The sequence below is a fragment of the Diadema antillarum genome, unplaced genomic scaffold (genome assembly GCF_040938485.1).
Source record: "Diadema antillarum isolate AM-2024a unplaced genomic scaffold, OU_Dant_1.0 seq00000248_RagTag, whole genome shotgun sequence".
In the NCBI taxonomy this organism is placed as follows: domain Eukaryota; kingdom Metazoa; phylum Echinodermata; class Echinoidea; order Diadematoida; family Diadematidae; genus Diadema; species Diadema antillarum.
Genome location: NW_027271292.1, coordinates 1,857,333 through 1,885,322, shown reverse-complemented (window position 1 = coordinate 1,885,322; position 27,990 = coordinate 1,857,333). Strand labels below are relative to the sequence as shown.

At 37.7% G+C, this 27,990-nt stretch overlaps 2 protein-coding genes across 5 annotated transcripts; both read left to right on the top strand.

Moving 5' to 3' along the window:
* The first annotated feature begins 685 nt into the window (after window positions 1–685).
* Window positions 686–18,665, top strand: LOC139729676 (uncharacterized). Of its 3 annotated transcripts, XM_071640605.1 has the most exons (4): window positions 686–732; window positions 1,171–1,776; window positions 15,386–16,033; window positions 18,461–18,665. In XM_071640605.1, coding segments are annotated over exons 2-4 (942 nt in total). In that variant the 5' UTR covers window positions 686–732; window positions 1,171–1,483; the 3' UTR covers window positions 18,462–18,665. The 3 variants fall into 3 exon arrangements, with proteins under 3 accessions (XP_071496706.1, XP_071496705.1, XP_071496704.1); XM_071640604.1 differs by lacking the exon at window positions 18,461–18,665 and having other exon boundaries at window positions 15,386–17,194; XM_071640603.1 differs by lacking the exons at window positions 15,386–16,033; window positions 18,461–18,665 and adding an exon at window positions 2,480–4,285.
* Window positions 18,461–24,416, top strand: LOC139729677 (uncharacterized). 2 transcript variants are annotated; one of them, XM_071640606.1, is made up of 3 exons: window positions 18,461–18,533; window positions 20,117–21,995; window positions 22,735–24,416. In XM_071640606.1, exons 2-3 carry the CDS (start codon window positions 21,703–21,705, stop codon window positions 23,381–23,383), a joined length of 942 nt encoding a protein of 313 aa, XP_071496707.1. In that variant the 5' UTR covers window positions 18,461–18,533; window positions 20,117–21,702; the 3' UTR covers window positions 23,384–24,416. The 2 variants fall into 2 exon arrangements, with proteins under 2 accessions (XP_071496707.1, XP_071496708.1); XM_071640607.1 differs by lacking the exon at window positions 18,461–18,533 and having other exon boundaries at window positions 19,425–21,995.
* Window positions 24,417–27,990: the final 3,574 nt, after the last annotated feature.

Sequence of the window (27,990 nt, the reverse complement as noted above, 5' to 3'; positions counted from 1 at the left end):
GAAATATGTACTATGATATTTGTGAATGAAAGCCGAATGAATGATGATAATAATAATAATAACAATAATAATGCAACCCTGCCTCCTTTCTTATAATCTATATTGTTTGTAATAGAATTACACCCTGATATCACTGCTGGAAAGAACACAATTTCTCACAGTGTGTTCAAAATGTGTTCACATAGTCGACTTTGTGAAAACGATCTGATTTAACAGTGTGAAGGTGGTATCAAACTGTGGTGTGGTTTTTCACAGAAAGTTCACATAATAATGTTCTGTCTGCACCACGCGACCGCCGCCCGCCCTACCAGGGGCGTGGCTATGCAATGTAAAAAAAAAGGAGAAAAACAACGAAAGAAAAAGAAAGAAAGAAAAAAGAAAGAAAGAAAAAAGAAAGAAATAGAACAGACAGAAGAAAACAAGGGATTCCTCTGTCATTTCGGTTCGCCGTGCGTCAGTAGTTACAAGCGTGAATTGGCCGCACAGGCCTAGAGAATCAAGATCACGCCACCACAAAACAAAAGTACGTGTATTGAAATGATTCAAGAGTGCGGTACACTACGGCGTTTACAAGAGATATTGAAATACATGACAATAGATTCTATGAATATTTGCTGAGCACTCATGGGCAAATTCCAAAGTCCAAATGATGTTGGAAAGAGACGGTCACGCCGCGCGGTCCACACGAGAACGCCCCAACTCTGCACATCAACTACTAGTGGGCTCACACGGGTAAATAATTCCCCATAGAGACGTGTGTTAAAATTCAAATTTCAAAAAAATTTGTAAAATTGCTGGAAGAAGTGAGGTGTTTCATCTTCACTAACCTGGATAAGTGAGCTATACCCTGTCATCCATCAACTTTCCAAGGCAGGTTCTTCGGCTCAAACTCTCTCCAAGGGTCCGCATAGCCAGACTACGAGTTCTTTTCACTCAAAAAATCACCCATTTTCCGTACACGCACCCAATGAAATACTGTCCCTTCAAATTCCATGAGAACAGCTTTCATCTTCAAACCAGTTTGTAGAGGAATTCATACTCAATATCTGCAGCTATTCAGTTTTATGTCAAACTGCATTAATGATTTTTGATTAATTCATTTCTTCATTTATTTTGGTATCTTTGGTACGAATTTGTGAAGGGGTTCTAGACATTCCATTTTATTTACAGGTGTGAGCCCTAGTATGCGGCATCAGGACATTCCCACGCAAGCCTCACCACGCGACAGCCACCCGCACCGTAAAGCAGGTGAAAGAAAGGAACAGAACAGACAGAAGAAAGAAATCCAACGACCTCAGTCATTGCAGTGGTTACAAGCGTGAATTAGTCCACAGGCCCTATGAATCAGGATCAGCCCCACATGATCAAAGGCCACTTTGCAAATAATTCGATGAATAGACGCGATCACAGGCAGTCCCAGTAGGTGGTGCAACTCTACGAAGTGAAGATCAATTTCAGATCTTCGTTCCTATCATACCTCGCAATGTCTCATGTACCGAATGACAACCCTGGCAGCGAAAGCGGAGGCCGTGCGATTCTCTGGATGATACCCAGATCGATCTCGACGGCGTTCTCGAAATGCATGTCGGGGATTCCAGGCTGTGAGGTGTGGATGGAACCGTTCGCCTTCTGCCACTTTGCCTTGACGGAACTAGAGAAGATTGGGATTAAAGACGAACCATTGAGCTATGCTGGCCACGAGAAGGAGTTCCAGACAGCTGCTGAGGCTATGGAGAAATATTTTCCACAGTCAAACATCTTTCCAGACAGACTTCAGTAAGTTTACTGTAGCGTCTTCAGCGTGTTTACACTCTTCGAATTACGATAAATTGTTGACTCTGGGCCTAAAATCAGTACATTTGCATCTCGTAATATACATCTTTATAGTTGTTACAATGATTCACACTTTATGTACAAGTTGTATCTACATCTAAACTGGTATGATTAAACAGTAATATTGATGGTGCGCTTCTTTTGTTTTTCGATAATTTCTAATATTGTGGTGGGTTATATCTAAGTAATCACAGTAACAGTTGTAGTAATAGTAAAAATTATCGTAGTGTAATTATAATAGTAAAAATAACAACAACAGTAATAACAAAACGATAATGATAATGGTCTTATTGACAAAGAGTAGCCTCCCTGATGTCTTCAAGAAGACCCTGCAAATGTTATCATATACTTTAGCATTTCCAGGCAGATGCCAATTTTATACACCTGTGATGGTGGACCGGGGATTTGGGTTTGAGAGGGGCATCATGGGTACAAACATCTCGTCCAAGGACGGCAGTACTCGGCAGTACTCGAACACGACGCCAAGAATATCATCAAACCACAGTGAACCTGAAAATCGACAATATTCACTATTCTACAGGGAACATGAATAATCCACAATTTTATAGAATAGACGTCGCAGTAATGATTTTGGATAGAATCATGATTTATAATTGTTTTATTTGTGTCTTCCTATATGATGAAGGTTTGCCACAATCAAGAAGGACTTGGAGGAATCAACCAGTAAATATGTTTTCGTTAAGGATGAAAGCATGGCCATGCCAACCGATCAGAGACGACAATTCATTCCAAAAGGATATAAACACGCCTTCCTCATCCGGCATCCTCTGCTCGTGTATAAGTCGATGAGAAAGGGATGGTTCGCACAGTTCCAAAAAGTCGGTGGGCTGAAGTTCAACGAAACTGATGAAAGTTCCTTCGATTTCCGCCCCTATGCCAAGGAGCTGGCGGCCGATGCCGTCTTCCAGCAGCATCACAATCTCTGGACATACATACGAGATCATGTCAACCCGTCACCCTTGGTCATCGATTCGTCTGCTCTTCTCACCAACCCTGCACCGGTAATTCAAGAGTTCTGTGAAGCCGTGGGTTTCCCCTACTCAGAATCGCTCCTACAGTGGTCAGGGTCGCCTGAGGTAGCCAAGTCATGGAAATGGGCAGGTGATAACATGTATAAGAATGTAGCCTTCTTGGGCGTGTCCATAAACAGCACCCATTTTACTCCACCGTCAGCGGTCCCGGCCTGGGAGGAGGTAACAGACGATGTGCGGGAGCTCGCTGAGAAAGCGATGCCGTTCTACGAGGACATGGTTCAACATCGGCCTATTGAGTAGTCAGTAAATTGTATTTACCATGATTTTTCATTAAAGGAGACCTCCGGATGATTTTCAGATTTTTACATTTGAACAACTATGAATTAGAAATACTGAGGACAGAGTTTCAGAATTTGTGATAATTGGGATGAAGAATAAGAATATTCTCAAAATTTAGAACAAATTTGCAATGAACAAGGATGATGACATAGCAGAGTCACCATAAGAATGCATGAGTTGGGCTCAAGGAAGCAGAACAAAAGAAGAAGGCATGCATAAATTATACCCAGGTGAACTAGCGGTATTGTAATGACATTACACTGCTACATTGAAATATGTGAACCTCCTATGTCATCATCCTTGTTCAGTGTAATTTGTTTAAGGTTTTTCAAAGTATTGTTTCTCTGCTCAAAGAACCACAATAAATTCCACAAACCTATACATGGAGTTGTCGATTTATGTACTACATGATGTGAAATTATGAAAATCGTCTGGAATGTCCCTTTAAGCAATGACGCCCCTTTGCCATAACTTGTATTGAAGTAATATAGGTTTTCCCGGCCAATTTCGCACTTTTGTCGGTCCATTTGATAGAAGGTTCATTCAGTTCAGAAAAAATTCTCGTCACAGCACATTCTGTCATTCAAAATTGCAAGTTGTTCGTTCAATTTAGCATTTCGATCAATGAAATTTGCCCATGTGCCTTTCGAATTCGTAAAACGGGCATTCAAATTGGCACGTGCTCTTCAGTCATTTAAATTCGCCAGCACTGGCCGAAAAGGGTATTTCAGTAATTCAGTTTCGCGTATGGGCAGTCAAATTCCAAACATGTTCATTCAAATTAACGTCATGCTATTTCTTTCTTGAAAAGGTGAGAACATTAAAACACGTGCTTCTGTGTGACTTTTTGTTTCATCCACGCACTGTTAAGCAGGAAAAGTATATTTTTTACCCTATATAACTCGAGTTTGTTGTTCTGTGACGACCCTTTTCTTTTATTTGTTTCATTTTAGGCCTACATGTAACAATACTACAGATTAACTTCATCTTCATCTTACAGTCATGACAGCACAAGTTAGATACAGACGTATTTCTCAAGAAGACAGAAAAAGAATTATAGGAACAGTTGATGATCATGACCTTGACTTCATAGAACTGGCCGACAGTCTCGGAATAAAGCGTTCAACGGCCAGATTAGTTGTGGCCATGTGCACTATCTTCGGACTGGAAGACTCAATAAGCACATTGAAAAAAAAAACTGTTGCCAATATCTCTAAAATGAATACGAAAATAGGAAATGTAATGACGCTTGCAAAATAATAACTATGCTGGAAATAAAGAAAGAAAGAACCAAAGAATAAACATGCGTGCTAAATTGACTGCAAAAGATGTTAAATTGGATGCCCAAAACTGAATTCGAATGAACGAGTGCAGCATGTCCGTGATCACGTGACTATATCACTCTGAATTGAATGAACGAATAACGAAATGGTGCTTGTTTTTCGAATTTCAATTGAGAAAGTGTTAATTAGAATGAGGCTAAAGGTAATTTGAATGCTCCAAAATGAATTTGAATGAAGAGATTATGAACTTAAATTGAAATAACGAACATGTCATTAACACTCAATTTTGCTAAACTGAATGCAGCAATTAGGAATTGGACTGACAACAGTGCGAAATTGGCCGGGAAAACATATACTATATTAATATGGTGAGTGCATCATTTGAAAAAGTAACAAACAGATGCACTTCTGATATAGTCACATAGTATTTCAATTGTAGGCCAGAATCTCATGTGTGGTATATAAATTTACCATGATGGAGATTATCAGATTACATAATACTAATAAATCAAGAACCTTACCAGGTGTAACTACGAATACAGCTTTGAGTTTGTAGAACGATTCCTTCATTTATCTTCTTTTTTTTTATCAGGAACAAGTCATGTGATCTATGACTTTCTGTAGTATTGAGATGAATCATCTTAATACATTATTAGTATTGAGATGAATCATCAATATCAATAGATGACTGATTTCTGCACAGTTGCCATTTCACTACTTTAGTTCAATGCCACATTGTGGCGGTTTGTCAAAACTCTTGACTCAGAGGACTTGGTGTTATCCTCAAGATTACTTATTTTGGATCGTTGTTTAGAGTCGCAATTACGTTGTTTGTTTTTAAGGTATCTTTGCAATGATAAAACAAAATATCCATTTACCTAAATATAAAGTAACAGGATGCAGAATAATTGTGTATCATATTTTCATCTGTCAGCTCTCCCTCTTCATGCTACTATACCATGCAACAAGGGCTGACGTGTCCAATGTAATGCGTACACAAGTCATACAATTGACGTTGGACTATAATTATGGTACAGGAATGACGGCAGTCACGTACAGATTATGTTTCTTGTTTGTGAATGGACTCATGACTACATGTGGAGTCTATGAAGTGCGGTGCCTTCAAATAGAGATTGTTCATATACACTGTAACCCCCGTCATACTGTGTCTATACAATGTATTTGATCAAAGGTTGATCAGCAGACATGACAGAACGCAACATTAATATACGGCTATTCATATGGTCTGAGTGATATTGTTCCTGCTATATGCAATGACAAAATGGTTGACACTTTCGAGTGTGGTAAGACGTCAAGCGGCAGATCACCACTGTCATAATACCCCACAGTTTTCCAAACCGTCTGAGCATTTCAAATGTATGCAAATTGGTGTGAATGTCATGTTGATGTCTATATTCCGTTTGATTGACTTTTTATTTTTATCATGCCTTATTCTGTTCAAATGCATGCAAATTGGTTGTTTTTCTGCTTTTATGTTTATGTCTCATCAAGCCCTTGAAAAAGGCTGGTAACACAGTCGAAAGCTTGGGAAAATAAAAGGCCATAGTGAACATTACTGCAACGTCTGCAAGTCATTCCTCCGTCACACACATATACCGGGTGTCCCCCCCCCCCCCCCCAAAAAAAAAAAAAGCGGAACGGTGGATTTTTCAGTGCCTTGCATTCTAAAAGTGATATACATTTTTACATTATTAGAAAGAGAATTTTCAGCAGAAGACAATGATACCAAAATCATTAAATTTGGTTCAGTACTTTTTATTCTACGCTAATTTCTGTAAATACAGTCATTTTCAAATTTCGCCGGATGTTTGCAACGTTTGAGATAATAATTTGGGTGTGACACGCGTTCCGTACGGTGAATTGTGTAAGCTCGTTGATCCATGTCAACAAAAGATAAAGCTTTCACATTGGGCGCGCGCACACACACACACACACACACACACACACACACTGTTTTTCCCTTGCCCGCGCTCAATGAGAAAGCTGTATCTTTTGTTGACATGGATCACCGAGCTTACACAATATTCACGGTATGGATCTCGTGTCGCGCTCAAATTATTATCTCATAAGTCGCAAAAATCCAGCGAAATACAACGTGTATTATGTATATTGATAGAATGGTACATTCTAAGTATATTCTGTTTACAATAATTTGATAATACTCATGTCATGACAACAGTCTTTTGCCTTTTATCATTATTTTGTTTTCTATATTGCGTCTGTGCTCCTCATCAGTTTTTTTTTTTTTTTTTAACACTCCCCAGAATTGGGACCTACGCTCAACAGGCTTGCTTTTAAGTAGGTTCCATCATAATTTTCTTTAGCATTTATGCATAGTGCCAAACTTTCAAAGATTGTCCACCATGTTCTGTTTACAATAATTGTGCATCCAGCCGAATATTGTGTTTCACTTTAATTTACTGTATTTGATGTATCTTCCTTCATTAAAAAAAGTCGCTGCCTGTAGATTGAACCTATAACATACTGCATTTGGGAAGCTCAATTATCATGAGAATAAAGTGTAAAGTACTACGGAACAATCTAGTGATCATTTAACTGAGATATAGTTGTTTCCATTGAAGATTGGAGCCAAAGGTCAAATTCACAAAATCTTTCTACCAAACTTTTTGACAGAGCAATTGGATCAATCGTGTGTCACCCGTTTATTGTTTGTAAAACGTATCAAATTTATGCATGATTTGTAGTTAGTCACTATGCATGATTGTAGTTAGTGCATAAACACTAGAGCCATCATACTGGTTCACTGGTGGAAACGTGATAATTCAGCTGAAGAGAAAAAAACCGTCTCACCCTTTGCAAACCATCATATAATCAAGAAATTCAAAGAATCGTTGAATCGTTTGACATTAATGTGGAAAGCTTTGGCTGTTTCCCGCATATACAAAATGTTACAAACTACGGAAATATAATACATTTCCTTAGTTTGTTATATATATAATTATATTATAAGCAACGTCGAATCTATGAAACTTATTGAAAGATTCGGGAAGGATGCTAATCTCAAGAAGAAGGGAGAAGAACATCGGGGCACACATACATGGGATTTTCCATCATGACCAGCCAGGTAGTAGTGGACAGTCGATAAGACAACATACAGTGTAATCTAGTGGTCAACCTGGTGCTCATTTCTGAACACGCATGACCATGGCCCAAAGTCATGTCACCGGTATTTCACAGGATACCATTGGATGATTGTTTGCACAGATTATCAGGGACTGAAACATGCAAATGTTATTTCATTCATTATTTTGTTGTTAGGTGGTGTTATGAACAATTTTCAATGGCACCATGTCCTGCTCCCTCAGAATACTCTAAGTAGAACAATTTCTTTCTTTGAAGTCAGACGACACGAGCATTCATTTATTCATTGCTATCATAGAGCGGAAGATAGTTACTCACTCTCTTATACTTCATCTGGGTATCGAGACGATAAACTACCATCTTTGTACATATTGTACATCAGTGTCTGCCGTGAAACTCTCCAAAAGTGTCACATTGTATGGTAGTTGAGCGTGAAAGGTCCGCAAGTGTGCTAAGAATTCGGCATCGCTGAATACCACACAGTTGCACCTTATATAGCAATATTGACAGGACTGGCAAGGAGAATAGATGAATATTGTAAATACCTCAGCCGACGACTGTGTGATTTGAGTCAAAGCAAAATGATACATGGAAAGAAACGCTACATGTAGAAAAGCCACTACTGAAACATGGAGACAACATGCTCTCATTCAAGGACTTGGTAGAGTCTAACATCTTTATTTATGTAGGTGCAAGTGATTGAAGTATGCTCTTGTAATAACGTGGAGAAGAGTTTGTCAAAATGTCCTAATGCAAGACCAGACAAGTCCAGAAACTATCGTAATAAAACTATCATAATTGTGAAAATGACATCAAAATTTTTGCAAAATTCTTCCTCATACTTTGGAAAATCATTTGAATCATAGAAACACTGAATCCATATCTTTAAACAAAGGGTCCATCACAGTAGGTCTACCTGAACTTTCGACCGCTGACACAAAAAGTCCAGGTAGTGAATGACGACAAACATGTTTACGTATTGAAAAAATGGTTACAGCTCGTTATTCCGAAGGTTCGTTATTCCGAAGGCTCTTTAGTCCGAAGATTCGTTATTCCGAAGGTTCATTGTTCCGAATTTCATTTTCGGATTAACAGATCTTCGGAATAACGAACCTTCGGAATAACACCACAAATGTTCGGATCAACGAACCCTTTTCATTTTCGGATTAACGAGCCTCTAGGTATAGGAATTAGTGTGTTTCGGATTAACGACCCTTCGGAATAACGAACCTTCGGAATAGCGAACCTTCGGAATAACGAACAGCACCCGAAAAGGTTTAATATTCTGTATTGTGGTACCCTCATAATATGTACGGAATTTGATTAAAGGCATTATCAACCGTTTGCAGATGATCCAAAATCCCAGCCTAGTGCTTCAAAATGGTTCCTTAATGTGAGTTTGGGATAGAAACATGCGATTTAAAAATGTTGATCAGTATAACCAATATTAAGTACAGTTAAATAATTGTACAAAATGTGAACAATAGTTTTAATGAAATAGTTTCTAGACTAAACTGTTTGCAGTTATGGTTTCTTGAGAAAATTAGTGATATCTCTTTATTTTTTTAGGCTTTACTGAAAAAACTTTTATATGTACGGTTGTTTTGTGATACAACTGCCCATTTTTTTTTTTGTATTTTAATTTTCATATAATTTCTGTCGCCAAATCAGGGCTAATATTAACAAGATTATTGTTAGACTCCTCAGCTATAATTTCATCACCTATTTTCCTTAATGAGCTGAGAATTCTCCTTATTAAAAAACATTATTTATTACACTCCATGCTGCTCTAATATTCTTAAAACAATCATCAAATTCCTTAATAGAATATTCTCTTTTTGAAATACAAAAAGTTTAACGAAATATTCTTACATATTACATAAGACCATTTATTCAAATCAATAGGATTCTTTTTATACCTGCAAAATATCTTATTTTTCTTATTCACACTTTCCAACAAAGACTTATTTAACCATGACAGCCTAGGATTTTTTTGTACTCATTCTTTTTCTTCCAAATCACTGAATATCAAATAAAGTATTAAACAAATTCAAACAAATATTACAAGAATCATTCACTTCATCGTCGTTGAAAACATTAATCCAATCTGCACACCATGATTTAGCTTTAACCCTAACTTACCTGGGCTATTTAGCAAGCTTGAATTCTTGGGGGGGAGGGCACTATGGCCCCCCCCCCCCCTTCAGATCTCGGTCGTTGATCCCGCGATCGCCGCAAAATTTTGCATGAACATAAAGCCGGGTGTAATCTACAAGACAATTAAGTTAACTTTTCAAAAAATTGCATTTTCTATTTTAAATTAATTAATTATGCAAATATATGCCAAAACCACATTTTCGTCTGTAATTGGCTTTAAAAAGCTTATGGAATGCTGATTTTAGGTGTAAATATTTCTAGTGACATTCCGAACATTTGTGCTTAAAAAAGAATTCAGTATCAAAATTAATTTCTTATGTTTTTTATTGTTTTATCAATTTTTATGTATTTCTGTGTTTTTTCGAACTTTTGTTTTTGTTGGTTTTTTTCAGCAGAATTTGTCATACACATCTTTAGAAGCATAATTATACTAAAATAAATTTATTTCAGCCACTGAAATCAAAAATATGAATCTTTATATGATTTAATTGAAAAAACACAATTTGTATTGACTTTGTACACAAAATCACGTTTTTCTTGAAGGGGCGTGGCTTCGGAACGGTATGCCCAGGCGCAACAAATTTGGTCTCAAAAGTTGCGCGAGACTTGAAAGTAAAAAGTCAGCGAGCGGTGCGGTCAAAAAATTTTGCGCGGCGGAATGGTCGTGGAATTCGTCGAGGGGGGGGGGCATTATGCCCCCCCCCCCCCGGTTAGGGTTAAACAAAACTGTATCTAAACTTTTGAAATTATTTAATTGAGAATCAACCAAAGAATCAAAATATTCGAAATAAATGGGGAACTGATGACTAGTATTGGATATTCTAATGCCAGTTTCACAAGGTGGTAAACAATTTGAGAAAAAAAAATTGAATCAATATTATGTGAAAGGAATGATTGGTATGTCTAGTTTGTTTTCCAATAAATGGGAGAAAAGAATGACATGACATCAAATCTAGAAAATCATGAACTGAATTATCTTCTCAATGCAAAAAGCTTGATTTTTTTTTTTTGTAATTCAGGACTTGATAAAACATCTTGCACGTTATTTTAAAAATCAATGATAGAAGAATGAGGAGGTTTGTATAGCACTCATATTACAATGTTTTTATCATTGGGGACGATAATTTTAACAAAAAGAGATTCTAAAGAAAGTACCATGATATTCAAATTAGAAATACATTTTAGTGATTTTTTTGTATGTGGAAATACGTAATGCAACCCTACCTCCTTTCTTATCATCTTTATTGTTTGTAATAGAATTACACCCTGATATCCCTGCTGGAAAGAACACAGTTTCTCACAGTGTGTTCAAAATGTGCTCACAAAGTCGACTATGTGAAAACGCTCGAATTAAACAGTGTGAAGGTGATTTCACACTGTGGTGTGGTTTTTCACAGAAAGTTCACATAATGTTCTGTTTCACACTGTGTTTGATGATTCACAATGTGTTCACAATGTTAACACGCTCGAATTTAAGAGTGTGAAGAGATTTCACACTGTGTTTCACAATGCATTTCACACTGTAGGACACTGTGTTCTTTCCAGCAGGAATACTAAAGAGGAGACAAGTGAATAAGCCTTGTTTCAGTTAAACCGATTACTGGACTCTGAAATTTACCTTTTATTATTCGCTCCAAAAAAAAAATATCATACTGCATCATTTTTTTTTTTGAAACTCCAGTACTCCTGACATTATAGTGACATATAGAAAAAACTTCTTTGTTATTTGTGATCTCATCAGTAATTTGATTCTCTGTATGATATACAGAACAAGAGGGCAAATATCATTTTTATCGAAAGGATAATCTAAATCTCTTCTTTTTTTCAATTAAAGTAACACTCAAATCCGTCTCTATTTCTTTATCAGTTACATCAGCAGCATTATCATGAATTTGATCTGACGAATACGCTATTAAAAGGTTCCGTCATTGCCATTTTGTTCAATGTTCAGATCTGAGCAAGAAAAGGAGGTTTGATAAAACAGTACATGGCATGAGTGAGAAACATATGGGCCTAAATGTGTAATGACAGAAGAAAACATAGAAAGGGGTGCAGCCATAGGCGCCGGAAGTGGGGGGACAGGGGGGCGGTCGCCCCCCCCCCCCCCCCCCCAATCCAAAAAGTGGGGGGGGGGGGGGCAAAACGCATTTTTGCCCCGCCAAAAAGCCCCCCCCCCCCAAAAAAAAAAAAAAGAAAGAAAAGAAAGTGATAATAATAAAAATAAATTAATAAACAAAGAAAAGAAAATAAATATGTATATACATGAATAAAAGGGAAAAAATATGGCTACAAACGGCAGCTTTTGGACTATAAAATGTCAAAATTTTTAAGCTCACTCGCTTCGCTCGCTTGCATCCACCAGTTGAGCCCGGTGCGCCTACCCAATAATTTCTAAAGCGAAAAATATAGCTACGACGGCAGTTGTTGGACTCTAGAATGTCAAAATTTTCAAGCTCGCTCGCTTCGCTCGCTCGCATTGAATCGTTATGCCATTCTCCTAATGTTGCTGAAAGTAATTGCCAGTAGTTGTGCCCGATGCCCCCACCCCTTAATTTCCAAAGCGAAAGATATATCTACAAACGGGAGTTTTGGGACTGTAAAATGTCAAAATTCTCAAGCTCGCTCGCTTTGCTCGCTCGCATTGAATCGTTATGCCATTCTCCTAACATGCCTAATGTTGCTGCCAGTAATTGCCAGCAGTTGCGCCCGATGCGCCGCCCCATTAATTTCCAAAGTGAAAGATATATCTAAAAACCCCAGTTTTGGGACTGTAGAATGTCAAAATTTTCAAGCTTGCTCGCTTCGCTCGCTCGCATTGAATCGTTATGCCATTCTCCTAATGTTGCTGCCAATAATTGCCAGCAGTTGCGCCCGATGCGCCCCCATTTATTTCCAAAGCGAAATATATAGCTACAATTAAAACTCCAGTTTTGGAACTGTAGAATATCAAAATTTTCAAGCTCGCTCGCTTCGCTCGCTCGCATTTTATTGTTATGCCATTCACCTTATGTTGCTGACAGTATATAATTTGTCGATCGTTTCACACCGTCATTCCATAATCCATGTAAGGAAAACTTACAATGTTCCTCAATGACTGCGTTGTTGAATGTATCACATTCCGTAATGTATTGTAGTCCCATTATTGCTTACGCACACACGCACAAGCATACAGACCGTCAAAATTACTTTGTTTCCCCCACTGTTTCGACCCACCGTACGCCACTTATATATATATATATATAATAGATGTGTGTGTGCGTGTGTGCGTGTGTGTGTGTGTGTATATATATATATATATATTGTGTAACATATGCATGGTCTAATCTTGAGCCCCCTCCAATGTTTGCCCCCCCCCCCCCCAATCCAAAACTGCTTCCGGCGCGCCTGGGTGCAGCTGCAGCTGATCTGCAATAATAAAAAGAAACAACAGAATACGAGACAACGCAGTAATACTGCTGCATACTTTAATTCCAGATATTATGCTTATGAAACTGCTATCGACTCACACTGCCAAATACAAAAACGAAAGGCAGTTAGTGTTTCAGCGGCGTGTGTCTTAGAAGACTAGAGTAATACATAAAACATCGAAATTATTGAAGCTGCTTAATTAATTGGATGAAAATTGCACCAGGCGTAGAAATGTACAGAGGAAGTATCATAAAAAGAGACTGAAGATTACTTTGCTCAACCATGATTCCATAGCTAACTGAGGCGAAACATAATTGCTAAACTCGCCTTCGGAACAACACACGGCCACGCCTCAACTGTGCACATCAACGCTATGCGGCATCAGGACATCCTCGCGCGCAAAAAAAAACAAAAACAAAAACAAAAACAAAACACCACGCGACCGCCCCGCCCCACAAGGGGCGTGGCTATGCAATGTAAAAGAAAGGAGAAAATGAAAGAAAAAAGAAAGAAATAGAGCATACGAAGAAAAGAAATGAATCCAAACGACCTCTGTCATTGCAATCGTATCACCTTGCGACACTAGTTACAAGCGTGAATTGGCCGCACAGGCGACAGGCACAGTCTAGCTGTGTTGCATCAGCTGCTATAGGAATTACTTCATCAAGACTCAACACTCAAGAGGCCTGAAGAATCAACATCACGCCACCACAATGCATAAGTACGTGCATTATACAATGATTAATAAGTGCGGTACTACGTTGAAAAAAATGGACGTTTACAGGGGGTATTGAAATACATGACCATAGATTCTATGCATATTAGTTAAACATTCATGGGCAAATTCCAAATTCCAAATGATGTTGCAAAGACACGTCCACGCCGCACGGTCCACACGAGAATGCCCCAACTCTGCACATCAACTATGCGGCATTAGGACATCCCCACGCAAACCACACCACTCGACAGCCGCCCGCACCGTGGGGGCGTGGCTATTCAAGGTAAAAAGAAAGGGGGATAAAAGCAGGTAAAAAGAAAGGAATAGAACAGAAAGAAGAAAGAAAGGAATCCACACGACCTCAGTCATTGCAATCGGTTCACCTTGAGATAGTGGTTACAAGCGTGAGTTGGTCCACAGGCCCTACGAATCAGGATCAGCCCCACATGATCAAAGGCCACTTTGCAAATAATTCGGTGAACAGACGCGATCACAGGCAGTCCCAGTAGATGGTGCAACTCTACAAAGTGAAGATCAATTTCAGATCTTCGTTCCATATCATACCTCGCAATGTCTCATGTACCGAATGACAACCCTGTTGGCAAAAGCGGAGGCCGTGTGATTCTCTGGATGATACCCAGATCGATCTCGACGGCGTTCACGAAATGCATGTCGGGGATTCCAGGCTGCGAGGTTTGGATGGAACCGTTCGCCTTCTGCCAGTTTGCCTTGACGGAACTAGAGAAGATTGGGATCAAAGACGAACAATTGAGCTATGATGGCCACGAGAAGGAGTTCCAGATAGCTGCTGAGGCTATGGAGAAATATTTTCCACAGTCAAACATCTTTCCAGACAGGCTTCAGTAAGTTTACTATAGCGTCTTTAAACTTTTCGTCCACAGGAAAACGAGGAATCTTGAATTACGATAAATTGTTGACTTCGGGCCTAATTAAAAATCAGTTCATCTGCATCTCGTCATTATACATCTTTATAGTTGTTACAATTCACACTTTATGTACAAAATTGTATCTACGTCTAAACTGGTATGATTGAACAATACTGTAATATTTATGGTGCGCTTCTTTTGTTTTTCGACAATTTCTAATTGTGGTAGGTTATATTTAAGTAATCACAGTAACAGTTGTAGTAATAATAAAAAATGATACACTGTGGTCTTATTCACAAAGAGTATAGCCTCTCTGATGTCTTCAAGAAGACCTTACAAATGTCATCATTACTTTAGCATTTCCAGGTGCCAATTTTTTTACACCTTTGATGGTGGGCCGGGGTTTGGGGTTGAGAGGGATATCATGGGTACAAACATCTCGTCCAAGGACGGCAGTACTCGGCAGGACTCGAACACGACGTCAAGAATATCATCAAACCACAGTGAACCTGAAAATCGACAATATTTACTATTCTACAGGGAACATGAATAATCCACAATTTCATAGAAAAGACCTCACAGTAATGATTTTGGATAAAATGATTTATAATTGTTTTATTTGTGTCTTCCTATATGATGAAGGTTTGCCACAATCAAGAAGGAGTTGGAGGAATCAACCAGTAAATATGTTTTTGTCAAAGATGAAAGCATAGCTATGCCAACCGATCAGGGAAGACAATTCATCCCAAAAGGATACCAACACGCCTTCCTTATCCGGCATCCTCTACTCGTGTACAAGTCGATGAGAAAGGCGTTTTTCGTACAGTACCAAGAAAATGGCAAGCTGAAGTCCAACGAAACTGATGAAAGTTCCTTCGACTTCCGCCCCTATGCCAAGGAGGATGGCGTCGATGCCGTCTTCCAGCAGCATCACGATCTCTGGACCTACATACGAGATCATGTCAACCCGTCACCGTTGGTCATCGATTCGTCCGCTCTTCTCACCAACCCCGCACCGGTACTTCGAGAGTTCTGTGAAGCCGTGGGTTTCCCCTACTCAGAGTCGCTCCTACAATGGTCCGGGTCGCCTGAGGTAGCCAAATCATGGAAATGGGCAGGTGATAACATGTATAAGAATGAAGCCTTCTTGGGCGTGGCCAAGTACAGCACCCATTTCACTCCACCAGCAGCGGTCCCGGCCTGGGAAGAGGTAACAGACGATGTGCGGGAGCTCGCTGAGAAAGCGATGCCGTACTACGAGGACATGCTTCAGCAACGGCCTACTGAGTAGTCAGTAAATTGTATTTATTTACCATTCTTCATTAAGCAAACACACCCCTTTCCCATAACTGGTATTGAAGTATTGAGTGCGTCAGTTGAGAAAGTATAATAATATACAGATGCACTTCTGGTGGTATAGTCACATAGTATTTCAATCGTAGGCCAGAATTTTACGTGCAGTATATACAAATCTACCGCGATGGAGATGGTCAGATTACATATGTACTAATTAATAAACAACCTTATGAGGTGTAACTACGAATGCAGTTTTGAGTGTGTAGAACGGCTCCTACATTCATCTCTTTTGTTTTACATCATGTCATGTGATCTATGACTTTCTGTAGTAATTAGATGAATCATCAATATTAATAGATTACTGATTCTGTACAGGGGCCATATTGTGTTATACCATCGCAATTCAACCATTGCAGGTCACTGGCAATGACTGGCACATTTTGGCAGTTTGGCACCACATTACGATTATCTAATTGTTCAGAGTCTCAAATATACTAACATACTTGTTTCCTACAATGATAATATACACGTTGTCATTTATGAAAGCTATGTTTGGAGTAATAAAATATGTCTGTTTACCTGAATAAAAAGTAATCTGAACAATGTTGAAGTACAATAATAATAATGTATCCTTACACATGTACTTTGATCTGTCACCTCTCCCTCCTATAGGGCCTAATGCCTGCATTCCATGCTACAAGGGATGATGTGTCACAATGCATACACTTGCAATCCAATTGACGTTAGAGTACAAGAATGACGACAGTCACATTTAGATTATGTTTCTTGTTTGTAAACAGACTCAGGACTAGGTTTGGAGTCTATGGAGTGTAGTGGCTTAAGAGATTGTTTATAATCACTGTTTGTAAACCCGTCCTGGTGTGTTCATACATTCTGTTTGATCACAGGTTGATCTACAGACATGACAGAAAACAAAATTGATATATGGCTTTGATTATGGTCTACGATAATGATGTTCCTGCTATATGCAATGCCAAAATGGTTGACACTTTCGAGTGTGGCGAAACGTCAAAGGGCGGATCACCACTATCATAATACCCTCGTTTTCACCAAACCGTCTGATCTCAACTTAAATATGTCATTACTTTGATAATTGTACAAATCGTTAGCTTTGATGATTACACGCGTTTTGTTTTCTACACATCTTTAGTTTTAAATTTACAGCAATGTACGTGAAATATGTGCTTTGTCCTTTATGCACGTTATCCCGTTTTAATTGACATAACTTTATTTGTCGGCATTGCCATGTTTACTGTCTTTTAAAGACGTTTAAAATCGAATGTTTAACTTGAATAGATATATTTTATTGGACGAATAAAGAAGAAAGGAATAAAACATCCACTTACCAATTACGATCGTTCCTTTTATTGCAACAAGCACTAAACATCTGATTGCAGTACAGGGATGCCCCATCTTTTTTTTGTCTTTGATGGACTTAAACTCTTTAAAACCTAGCCTCAAAAAGTATTTTAAGAATTGCTTTTCTCCATTAAATCTCTGTATTTTTATACTCACATAAGGATAAACTTGAGACATAACTTATAAACCCTGCATGGCTGGTATGGTAAATTTCTCAATAATATAAAATACCACCATGTTATACCTATAGTACCAGCCTAAGCCGGCAGCCATTATGGGATGGTGCACTCCTGCAATTTGATGATTGGTTCAACAATGATCAGTTGAGTTCAGCTTATTCTATTTATGCGTGAATCCTTTTCCAGCCACACGCTGTTCTTCACCTTGTGAGTAGCCCTACCGATAAAACAATTAGGGATTACATCATCACGATTACACTTAAAACAAAATTATACATATAACATAATCATGCTAAAATGAATAAAGATGAAAGCGTTTAATTATATAATGCATATAATGTACATATTACATATATGTATATATACTTACGTATATTATATACATGTAATATAAAAACTCGTAAAGATATGGTCAAGCATAATCTTATTCATGTTATGACAATAACTGTAAGCATATTAAACGTTTAGTATGCCTTATCCGCCTTGGACTACTTAATATAACAATGTTAGAATTTCGGAGCTTGGCTATTTGTTCCATGTTCATCGTGTCACTGCCGGCAACCAGGGACAGCCTGCTGGTAGAGTCACTGCCCACATGACAGGTTCGAGTCCTCCTACTTCTTTTTTCCGACATGTTTGTCGGAAAAAATGTGAAGGCATCATCACTTGTTGTCTTCAAATCTTTATTGAAGACTTATCTTTTTTCAGAAGCCTTTGATTAATTTGTTATTTATTTTCGTGTGTCTAATCAGTGACAGGAGCTCTGTAACATCATAGCGCAGTAGAGTATATTTACATAGTAGCTGCGCTATACAAATTTGTCTAATTACTAATTATTATTATTATGTTTGTTAATTTACAGATCAGCAGTTGCGATATTAACAAATTTAATTTGTGGAGGGAGACAAATTGAAGAAACTACACCGAAACTTAAGGTAAGTATGTTGTAAATGTAGAGAGTGTGTGTGTGTGTGTGTGTGCGTGCGTGTGTGTGTTAGAGACCTTCTTATTCTTCGGACCCTGAACCCACTGACGAAGAAAAGCCCGTTACTGGTAAAAAAATAAATGATCATAATAATTATGAGCGGACCACTTAAGAAAAATCCCCTTTGGACTTCTACTTACTCTTCGTATTACAACAGCCGTACATTCAGTTGAGGGTTTTTTTGATTGATAAAAGAGCGTATAGAAATGATTCAGCATTTACCTGAATTCGTCTATACAGAAATGCGCAAGAAGTAGAACTACAAGAAACAAAATACAATGTAGCTGCCCAGTGAATAACATCATTGTTTGCCCATTTCTCCGTGTGTGTTTGGGTTTGTGGAGTTACCGATATGGTTTGTGTATGCAAACGACCGTGACGTGGCAAGACAAGAAAGAAAAGAAACCGGTTAAAGGGATAGTATAGTATTCGTGGAGATGAGAATTGGACTTTTAACTTTTTGCGAGATACCAAGAGACCACATATGAAATGGTACAGAGGATACTGGTCATTCTAAGAGTAATTCATAGTTTATTTGATGAAAATCAGTTTTGGAATGGCTGAGATACCCAAACACAAAGTAAAACAAAGCGATCGTAATAAAAGGTGGGTCCCACCTTATATCAGATCATTCTTTTTGGAGATATCAGCCATTTCAGAACCAATTTTCATCAAATAGACACTAAATGCCTCTTAAAATTACATGCTCTTTCATATTTCATAACAGGTTTCTCATCATCTCATCAAAAATGTTAGAAACCTGAAGTTATGTCTCAACCAAAACTGTATACTATCCCTTTAAAACAGACATCCTCTTAAGACATGGTCGTTTACACACACACACACACACACACACACACACACACACACACAAAACCACTGCCTGTGGCATGTGGATTGAACGTAACATAATGTCTGAGGCTTGTTCGTTTGCAGGAGAATAAAATGCATATGAGTACTCATATGGAAGGATAAAAGTTAGTCTTTTTGAAGATAGAATTAGCCAAAGGTCAAATTGCCAATATTTCAACTAATCTCCTTCAAAAAGCTTATTTAGTATTCTAACAGGACTGGCAAAGAATGTGAAATATTGTAAATACTTCAGGCGACGACTGTATGATTTGAGCCAAAGTGTGCGATACATGGAAAGAAACGTTGCACTTACATGAATGTATACCATTACTGAAGTACGGAGGCAACATACTGTCATTCATGATATTCATAGAGTTAGAAATCTTCATAATCTAACAGTGATAGCATTCCATTCTCCCGTCATACAACATGTATAAAAATCGTCATGTCTATGGCTATAGATGTTTATAATTTTGAGTGATGTAAATAGCCAATTTGACCTTTCCGTGCAAAAACACACACACACACAAACACACACACCGAAGTATTGTGTCATTTTGATATCATACTAGCTTGAAGAGGTGAGTACTAAGTAATAACGATGACGATAATGATAACGATAATAACAATGATAATGATAATGATAATAACAATAATAATAATGGCACTTCCACTCAACAGGGCAGTGGGATCTGGAATGCAGTCCTAACTACAGAAGGGGTCTAGTCACTACGGCCTAAGCTACACAGACAATAGCTAACACATCCCCCAAGCACGAGGACGTAATTAAAAGCTGAGTTCATTAGGGAGAATCACTTATCTAGAAGAATCTCCATTGGACTTTCACAAGTGACGTAAAAGACGTGCGAGATCATCAGACAGTATCATGTGACAAAAAAGAAGAAGAAAAGAATGAAAGTTGTTTTCACAACTAGGCTACTGGCCTATTTGAACTTATTTTATGGATAGAGACTGATCAACAGCTATGAGAACATTGTCATTGCTAGATCACATCTTGATGATTTGACATCAGGGGCTATGATTGGCCTATGAATATGAATGCTATTTACCGTATGTATGTACAGTGTACATGTCAATTATTCATAGATTATGAATGCTGTTTACCGTATAAATGTACATTATTCACACATGCACACATGCATGACTAGGATATGATTTTGTCCCGACAGGTACATTTTCTGGAGCCCAGATATTGTTACACGTACAGGTTTTGATGTTGACATTATAGAGAGGCCTAAATGCGTTTTTGGTAAATAGGCATATTTTCTAATATCGGTTTTTGAGGATGAACGATTGTTATTGACGAATACGTTGCCTGTCAAAGTGGCATGAATGTGTTTAGTTTTGAATATTTACAAGTTTCACGATTTAAAGTATATTCTTTTAGAAGTTTCTGATAGTAAAATAGGGTCAGCTACATTTTTAGATTGGAGTGATACAAGAAATAGCACGCCATACATTTGGATATAACAAGTTGGTTTTGTTTTGTTTTTCTGAACTAGGCTTGTAGTACAGAAAGCATTGTATCCTTTCCAATTGCAACACTAAATGCACAGGTTTATTCTTCAAAAAGGAGAGGATGTAACAATTTGTGCTACATTGTTGACTTGTATGAATATTCATATGCATAAATTCATGAGTGATGGGGTCACATGATTTCTGACGCAATAAAGCCCAGTGTGCACGAATGACCCGTAATCGTGGCGGTCATCTGATTCTTGTGTGATCTTGAAACAGAATGGACACAAAACTGGCAAGAATCAGATTGAGGCTAGAAAAATAACGTATTTTAGGAAGATGTTGCAGATATAGTCATTCTAAATGCCAACAATCGGCTGTAGCAAAATTCCTAGGAGTAGGCCCACCAGTTGACACTGAATCTATAAAGAACATAGTGTTAGTGATGTTCGTTTCAAAGTTAGTACGATTATAAAAGCAGATATTGGGCCATGACAAGATACATGCGCGCGCGCACACACACACACACACACATATTGCATACGCGTATGTTTTATATCATATTAGTATTTATATGGCGAAACCTGTGTTTATCTCTCACATACTTACAGATTATAATGGTTTCGTGGGGAAACAAACATCAAAGGCCGAATCTCCTAGATGTTCAAAGGCCGCTTGACAAGCAACTCGGTGAACAGATCGATTCGATTACATACGGAGTCGTCCCACTTTGCTGTTATAATTCTGCATTGTGAAGAGGTATTTTTGTTTCCCGCACCAACCTCGCAATGTCTCATATACCGCAAGAAAACCCTGGCCGAAAAAGTGAAGGCCGGGCGATTCTGTGGATGATACTAAGATCAATCTCGACGGCGTTCACGAAGTGCATGTCGGGGATTCCAGGCTGCGAGGTGTGGATGGAACCTTTCGGACTCAGCCAGTTTGCCTTGACGCAATTGAAGAAGCTTGGGATCACAGACGGTCCCATGAGCTACGTTGGCCACGAGGAAGAGTTCAAGGTAGCAGCCGAGGAAGTAGAGGGCTATTTGCCCGGGACCACATTCTTTCCAGATAGACTACCGTAAGTTTACTAAGCTCTTTTGAGTCTTCTGATATGTTAACAAGGGATTTTCATTGATATGACACATGGTTACTTTCGGACTTAAAAATCAGTTTATTTTTATGTAGGACCTAATTATATGCCTCTGTAACTTTGTCACAAAATACAACAAATATCTCAAGGTTTGATGCCCATGATTTTGGTTCTGAATTGAATGTAATGCAGGTTATATACAGTCTTTAATCATAGGCTAATTCTATCGTAGTACTAGTAGTAGTGATGATCGTAACAATGATGACAATGTACTTCAGAAAACAAACATACTTTCGTCTCATTTACAAAGGGTAGCCTTTTCAGTGTCCTCCAGAGGGCCCCACTATTATTTTTGCGCAAGAATTTATAGGTAATTATTTTTACATCTGATCTGTCGAGAGCATTGTCATGGGTAAAAACAATCTCGTCCTCGGTGGTTATAGCACTCGGCAGAACTCAAACACGTATGAACGTCGTAAGCATTATCAACTTTACTATACAGTGCCGCCAATTAATGGGCTTTTAAAGGAGTAGGTATGATATGAGGTCACGTTTAAATCTAGCATCCGGGTTTAAGAAAAATCGACGATACTTACTATGCGACAGGGAAAAGACTAGGAATTCAAAATGAAATATGAACAAAAACATCATGGACAGTAATGATGATAATTAATCTGTAAAATCAACATTTGTAATTGCTTCATCCGTATCTTTCTAAATAATAAAGGTTTGCAACTATCAAGAAAGAGTTGGAGGAATCAACCAGTAAATATGTGTTCGTTAAGGATGAAAGCTATGCCATATCAACCGATCAGAGACGACAATTCATCCCCAAAGGATACCAACATGCCTTCCTTATCCGACATCCTCTACTCGTGTACAAGTCAATGAGAAAGGGGTGGTTCGTACAGCTCCTAGAAGCTGATAAGCTGAAGTTCAACGAAACCGATGAAAGTTCCTTCGACCTCCGCCCCTATGCCAAGGAGGATGGCGTCGATATTGTCTTCCAGAAGCATCACGAGCTCTGGACCTACATACGAGATCATATCAACCCGTCACCGTTGGTCATCGATTCGTCTGCTCTTCTCACCAACCCCGCACCGGTACTTCAAGAGTTCTGTGAAGCCGTGGGTTTCCCCTACTCAGAGTCGCTCCTACAATGGTCCGGATCGCCTGAAGTAGGCAAGTCGTGGAAGTGGCCATGTGAAAACGCATATAAGAATGAAGCCTTCTTGGGCGTTGCCATATACAGCACCCATTTCACTCCACCAGCAGCGGTTCCGCCCTGGGAGGAGGTAACAGACGATGTGCGGGAGCTCGCTGAGAAAGCGATGCCGTACTACGAGGACATGTTTCAACATCGACTTATTGGGTAGTCAATGAAAATGTATTTGCCATTTTTTTAAATAAATCAAATAAGCATGCCATGTTACCCCCCCCCCCCAAAAAAAAAAATGAAATGAAATGAAATGAGGTAATACTCAGTACATGGTCACACCCAAGCCACTATTTCATGCAACAGAGGATGATAATGTCATTACTGTAATGAATATGCGAAACATATGAATATACAAACGACATCAGATAAAATATACTTTAGGAATGACGACGTTGGACAGTTAGTTTCTTTTACCAAGACCGATGTGGAATATGCTCTGGGTCTATGCTGATAGACTGCTTATAAATATCCTATATACACTGCTTGTTACTCCAGCCCAACAAGTTAATCTTCCTTCAACGCAATGACCAAAATGATTGAAACTTTCGAGTGTCTAATCATCACCATGAATAATACCCTTGTGTTCAACGAACCGTCTGATCTCAAATTCAAGATTTTTTTTTTTTTAACTGGGGGACTGATTGGTAACTTTGATGAGTTTTTTTTCTACACATGTATAGTTTGCAACCCTACAGTAATGTACGTTGTATATGTGTTTTGTCTTAAAGTAAGTTGTCCTGTTTTGATTGATATAATGTCACGTTTCATCATTGCCCTTTCTATTGCCTTTCCAATTCTTAGAAAAATCTAACGTTTAACTTAGATTGACAAATGGAATTAATTAAGGAGAAAAAATGCATCGATCCACTTACAAATATTGGCCACATGACTGTATTTTATCGAGCATAATTCCAAACTGCAATACAGGAAAGCTCCATTTTTTTAATGGATTTAATCTCTTTAAAACTGAGCTTCAAAAGTAACTGAAAATTGAATTTCTCTTAAATCTTCAGTATTTTCAACAAATAAGGATAAACTTAATGTATTAAGAATACCTATACCCTGTATGCTTAAAACTAAATCTGGCTTGCTAAGTTCTCTTAAGTATACAATATACCACCATGAATACCAAAGAGTGAACTATGCAATAAAATTGTGTGGTAAAATATCCATTCCTGTACTATATTATGATGGCTCGTTCAAAAATCAGTTCAGTTCAGTTCAGTTTATTCCTTTTTAGCACAGCCTGTTTTTCACCTGGTGAGTGCCGACAAAACAAATAGGGCGTACATCAAAATTACAATATGATCATAATCTAGAGTACATCAGAACGCGTGCCCAAATTGAAAACACTGAACATTAATCATGCACATCAAACACTTTAAAACAACATGGACAGAGAATACGTGTATTTATTCGTACAGATATATTCTGTGGTTAGGCACAATCTTATTCATGTCATGACAAAGCCGTGAGCTGTGAGCATGCTGTGTGTTGTATGTGTGTGTGTGTGTGTGTGTGTGTGTGATGACTGATACGATTTGAGTATGCAAGCACTGTGACACAGCAAGAAAAGATAAAAAAGAAATGATGGGTTGAAAAACACCTTCCCTGTACTTCAAGTTCAAGTTCAAATTTATTTCCATTCGACATAAAATCATCAAACAATTCATACAATGAAAACACATAGATACAAATATATGAATATCAAAAGAAATATACACACATACACAAAACAACAACAAGAACAAGAGCCGATGCGTAAATTCATGTGAATGGGGGGTCAACAGAGAAGAGCAATAAGCCTTGTAAATCGCTGACCCCTAGAAAACATAAATAATGTGTAAAATATATCGGGAGTATAGAAACGAAACTAAGGAGGAAAAGAAAAGGACAGGACTGAAGAACAAATCAAAAGACATATATAAGTGCAATTAAAGTAATCATTCTGAATGAGAATATGAATTCAGGAGTAAAAATTTATAATTCCTTTTAAAACTATTCAAAGACGGTTTCATTTTCAAATCAAATGGTATTTCGGTCCATATTAATGGACCTTTATAAAAAACTGTATTCTTAGAAATATTTGTTCTCACATGACATAAATGATAATCATTAGCACGACGGGTGTTATAAGCATAAACATTACTATTCAATAAAAATTTGGAAGAAATACTAAAGGGCAATAAACCTTTTGAACACATATACATAAAAATTGCAAGATTATATCTATTAATATCATATACATTTAAAAGCTTCAAATGAAAAAATAAAGGTGAAGTGTGAGCATTAAAAGATACATTAGAAATTATTCGAATAGCTTTTTTCTGTAATACAAACAATTTTTTCATACAAAAATCATTTCCATTGGACCAGGCCACATTGCAATAATTGATATGGGAAATGAATAAAGTATGGTATAACATAATCAGAATATATCTAGGGAAATGCCTCAGATGATAAAAAATACCAATACCTTTGGCAATACGATTGCACACGACACCAATATGTTCATGCCATGAGAGCTTGTCATCTATATACACTCCTAAAAACTTTACACAAGACAAACGAGAAATTGTTTGACCATTAAAATACAAAACAGCATTCATATCAAATTTTCTCTTTCCAAATACCATAAACTGAGTTTTACTTACATTTATCACCAATTTATTATTAATCAACCAATTACTCAAACAAATCAATTCATGATTAAATAAATCCATTAAGTAACTAAAATTATTATGTGACATGAACACACTGGTGTCGTCTGCAAATAAGATAAACTGTAAAATTTTACTTGAACAAACAATATCATTAATATAAATCAGAAATAACAATGGACCGAGAATGGAACCTTGTGGCACTCCACAACGAATGCATTTATACGAAGACTTATGATTGTCACTTGTTACAAACTGAAATCGCTTAGACAAATAATCTTTAAATAATCTTAACAAAACTCCGCGAATACCATAATTTTCTAATTTATTCAACAAAATTGAATGATCAAGAGTGTCAAAAGCTTTGCTTAAATCAAGAAACAAACCAATAGTATACTGTTTCAAATCAATTGCTGTTGTAACTTTATGTATCAAATCAAGAAGAGCTGTAGAAGTGGAGTGTCCCGAACGGAATCCATACTGACTGTTTGATAAGAGATTGCATGAAATGAAAAAAGTGTATAGTCGTACCCTCTTAAAGAAATGTTAGACTTTAAAAAAAAATCGCTGCATGTGGATTGAACGTAGCATATCTTGAAAGCTCTTTCAAGCTTGAGAATAACATGCGTAATACACGTACCCTGTGACAATATGTTGATTACATAATTGAGAAAGAGAAAGTAGATGAAGTAACATTTATTCTTCTTGAAGATGGGATCCAAAGGTCATATTCACAAAATCTTTCCACCATCCTTTTTGACATGGCAATTGAATCAATCGTCTGTCACACATCTACAACAAATTGATGGTATCGAATTTATGCCATTTAAAAGGGCAACATTTAACTGTATAAGTTGTTAGGGTATAAATACTGCAGCCGCTATTCTTGTTCTATACGGTTAAAAAGGTAATAATTCAGCAGAAAACCTGTCTTCCCCTTCGCAAATCATAATACTATGAAAAAATAGAAAAGTTGAGTCTTTGGAAATTTGTGAAAAGTTTTTGCTGTTTCCCTTTAAAAAAAATGTTAAAAACATATAAAGTAAATATGACATACGAAATGTCGAATCTGTGAAAAACTTATGGAAAGATTTTGGAAGCATGCTAAACTCGGGGAGCAGGGAGAAGCACATGTATTATAGATGGGATTTTCCATTATGACCAACCAGGTGGCAGTGGACAGTTGATAAGACAACATAGAGTATAGTCTAGTCGCCAGCGGGAGATATTCTCTTATGCTCGTACTTCATCTGGGCATCGAGACAATAAACTACAATCTCAGCACATGTTGTGCACTTCTGGCTCTTCTAAAGTGTCATATTGTATGGTAGTTGAGCATGCAAGGTACGCCAGTGTGGTTGAGAATGATGCATTGCTGAAAACCATGCAGTTGCCACCGTGGCGAGTATAGAATAATTGTTGTAAATACCTCCTTCGACGACTGTGTGATTTCAGCCAAAGACAAATGATACACGGAAAGAAATGCTATACATTTAGATATACCGCTATTGAAATATAGAGACAACATGCTCTCATTCAAGGACTTTGTAGAGTCTAACATCTTCCGAAATAGGTGCCCAATACAAAAGTGATTGAAGTATGCTGTTGTAATTACGTGCAGAAAAGTTTGTAAAATGTGACGATATTAGATGTTTCTCGGAACATGCTATTTGACGCAGAATGAAAAGGTTAAGGTGTTTTATAAAGAATTAAAAATTTTTATTTGTGTGGAGATAGGGAAGACATCGACAGAAGCCCACAGAATCTCTCGATGGGCTCAAAGATCCTCATACACGACCAGCTATTAAAGTCCAGAAGTATCGTAATTGTGAAAATGACACCAAAAATACATAGAGAGTGGTTACCCCAATACAGAAAGAAAGGTACTGGATTAAGCATTATTGGGAGATCTCCAGCCGGACACAAACTTTTCTTGCCAGTAACAGAGAGAAAAAAAAAACAACAAATCAACAACGACACCAAAATACTCGCGGCATTTCTACTCCTAACAGGAGGGAAAAAATCAAATTGCAAAAGTATCTACCCATAACCTCTCAATAAGGTAGGCCTACAGATATATTTTGACTTTGCCAAATTCGTCTTC

What these genes read in the sequence shown, in the direction of transcription:
- LOC139729676 (XM_071640605.1), top strand. Translation starts at nt 1,484, where the DNA reads ATGTCTCATGTACCGAATGACAACCCTGGCAGCGAAAGCGGAGGCCGT. An exon ending in ATCTTTCCAGACAGACTTCA is followed by an intron (nt 1,777 to 15,385) that starts GTAAGTTTACTG and finishes TATATGATGAAG; the next exon opens with GTTTGCCACAATCAAGAAGG.
- LOC139729677 (XM_071640606.1), top strand. Translation starts at nt 21,703, where the DNA reads ATGTCTCATATACCGCAAGAAAACCCTGGCCGAAAAAGTGAAGGCCGG. An exon ending in TTCTTTCCAGATAGACTACC is followed by an intron (nt 21,996 to 22,734) that starts GTAAGTTTACTA and finishes TAAATAATAAAG; the next exon opens with GTTTGCAACTATCAAGAAAG.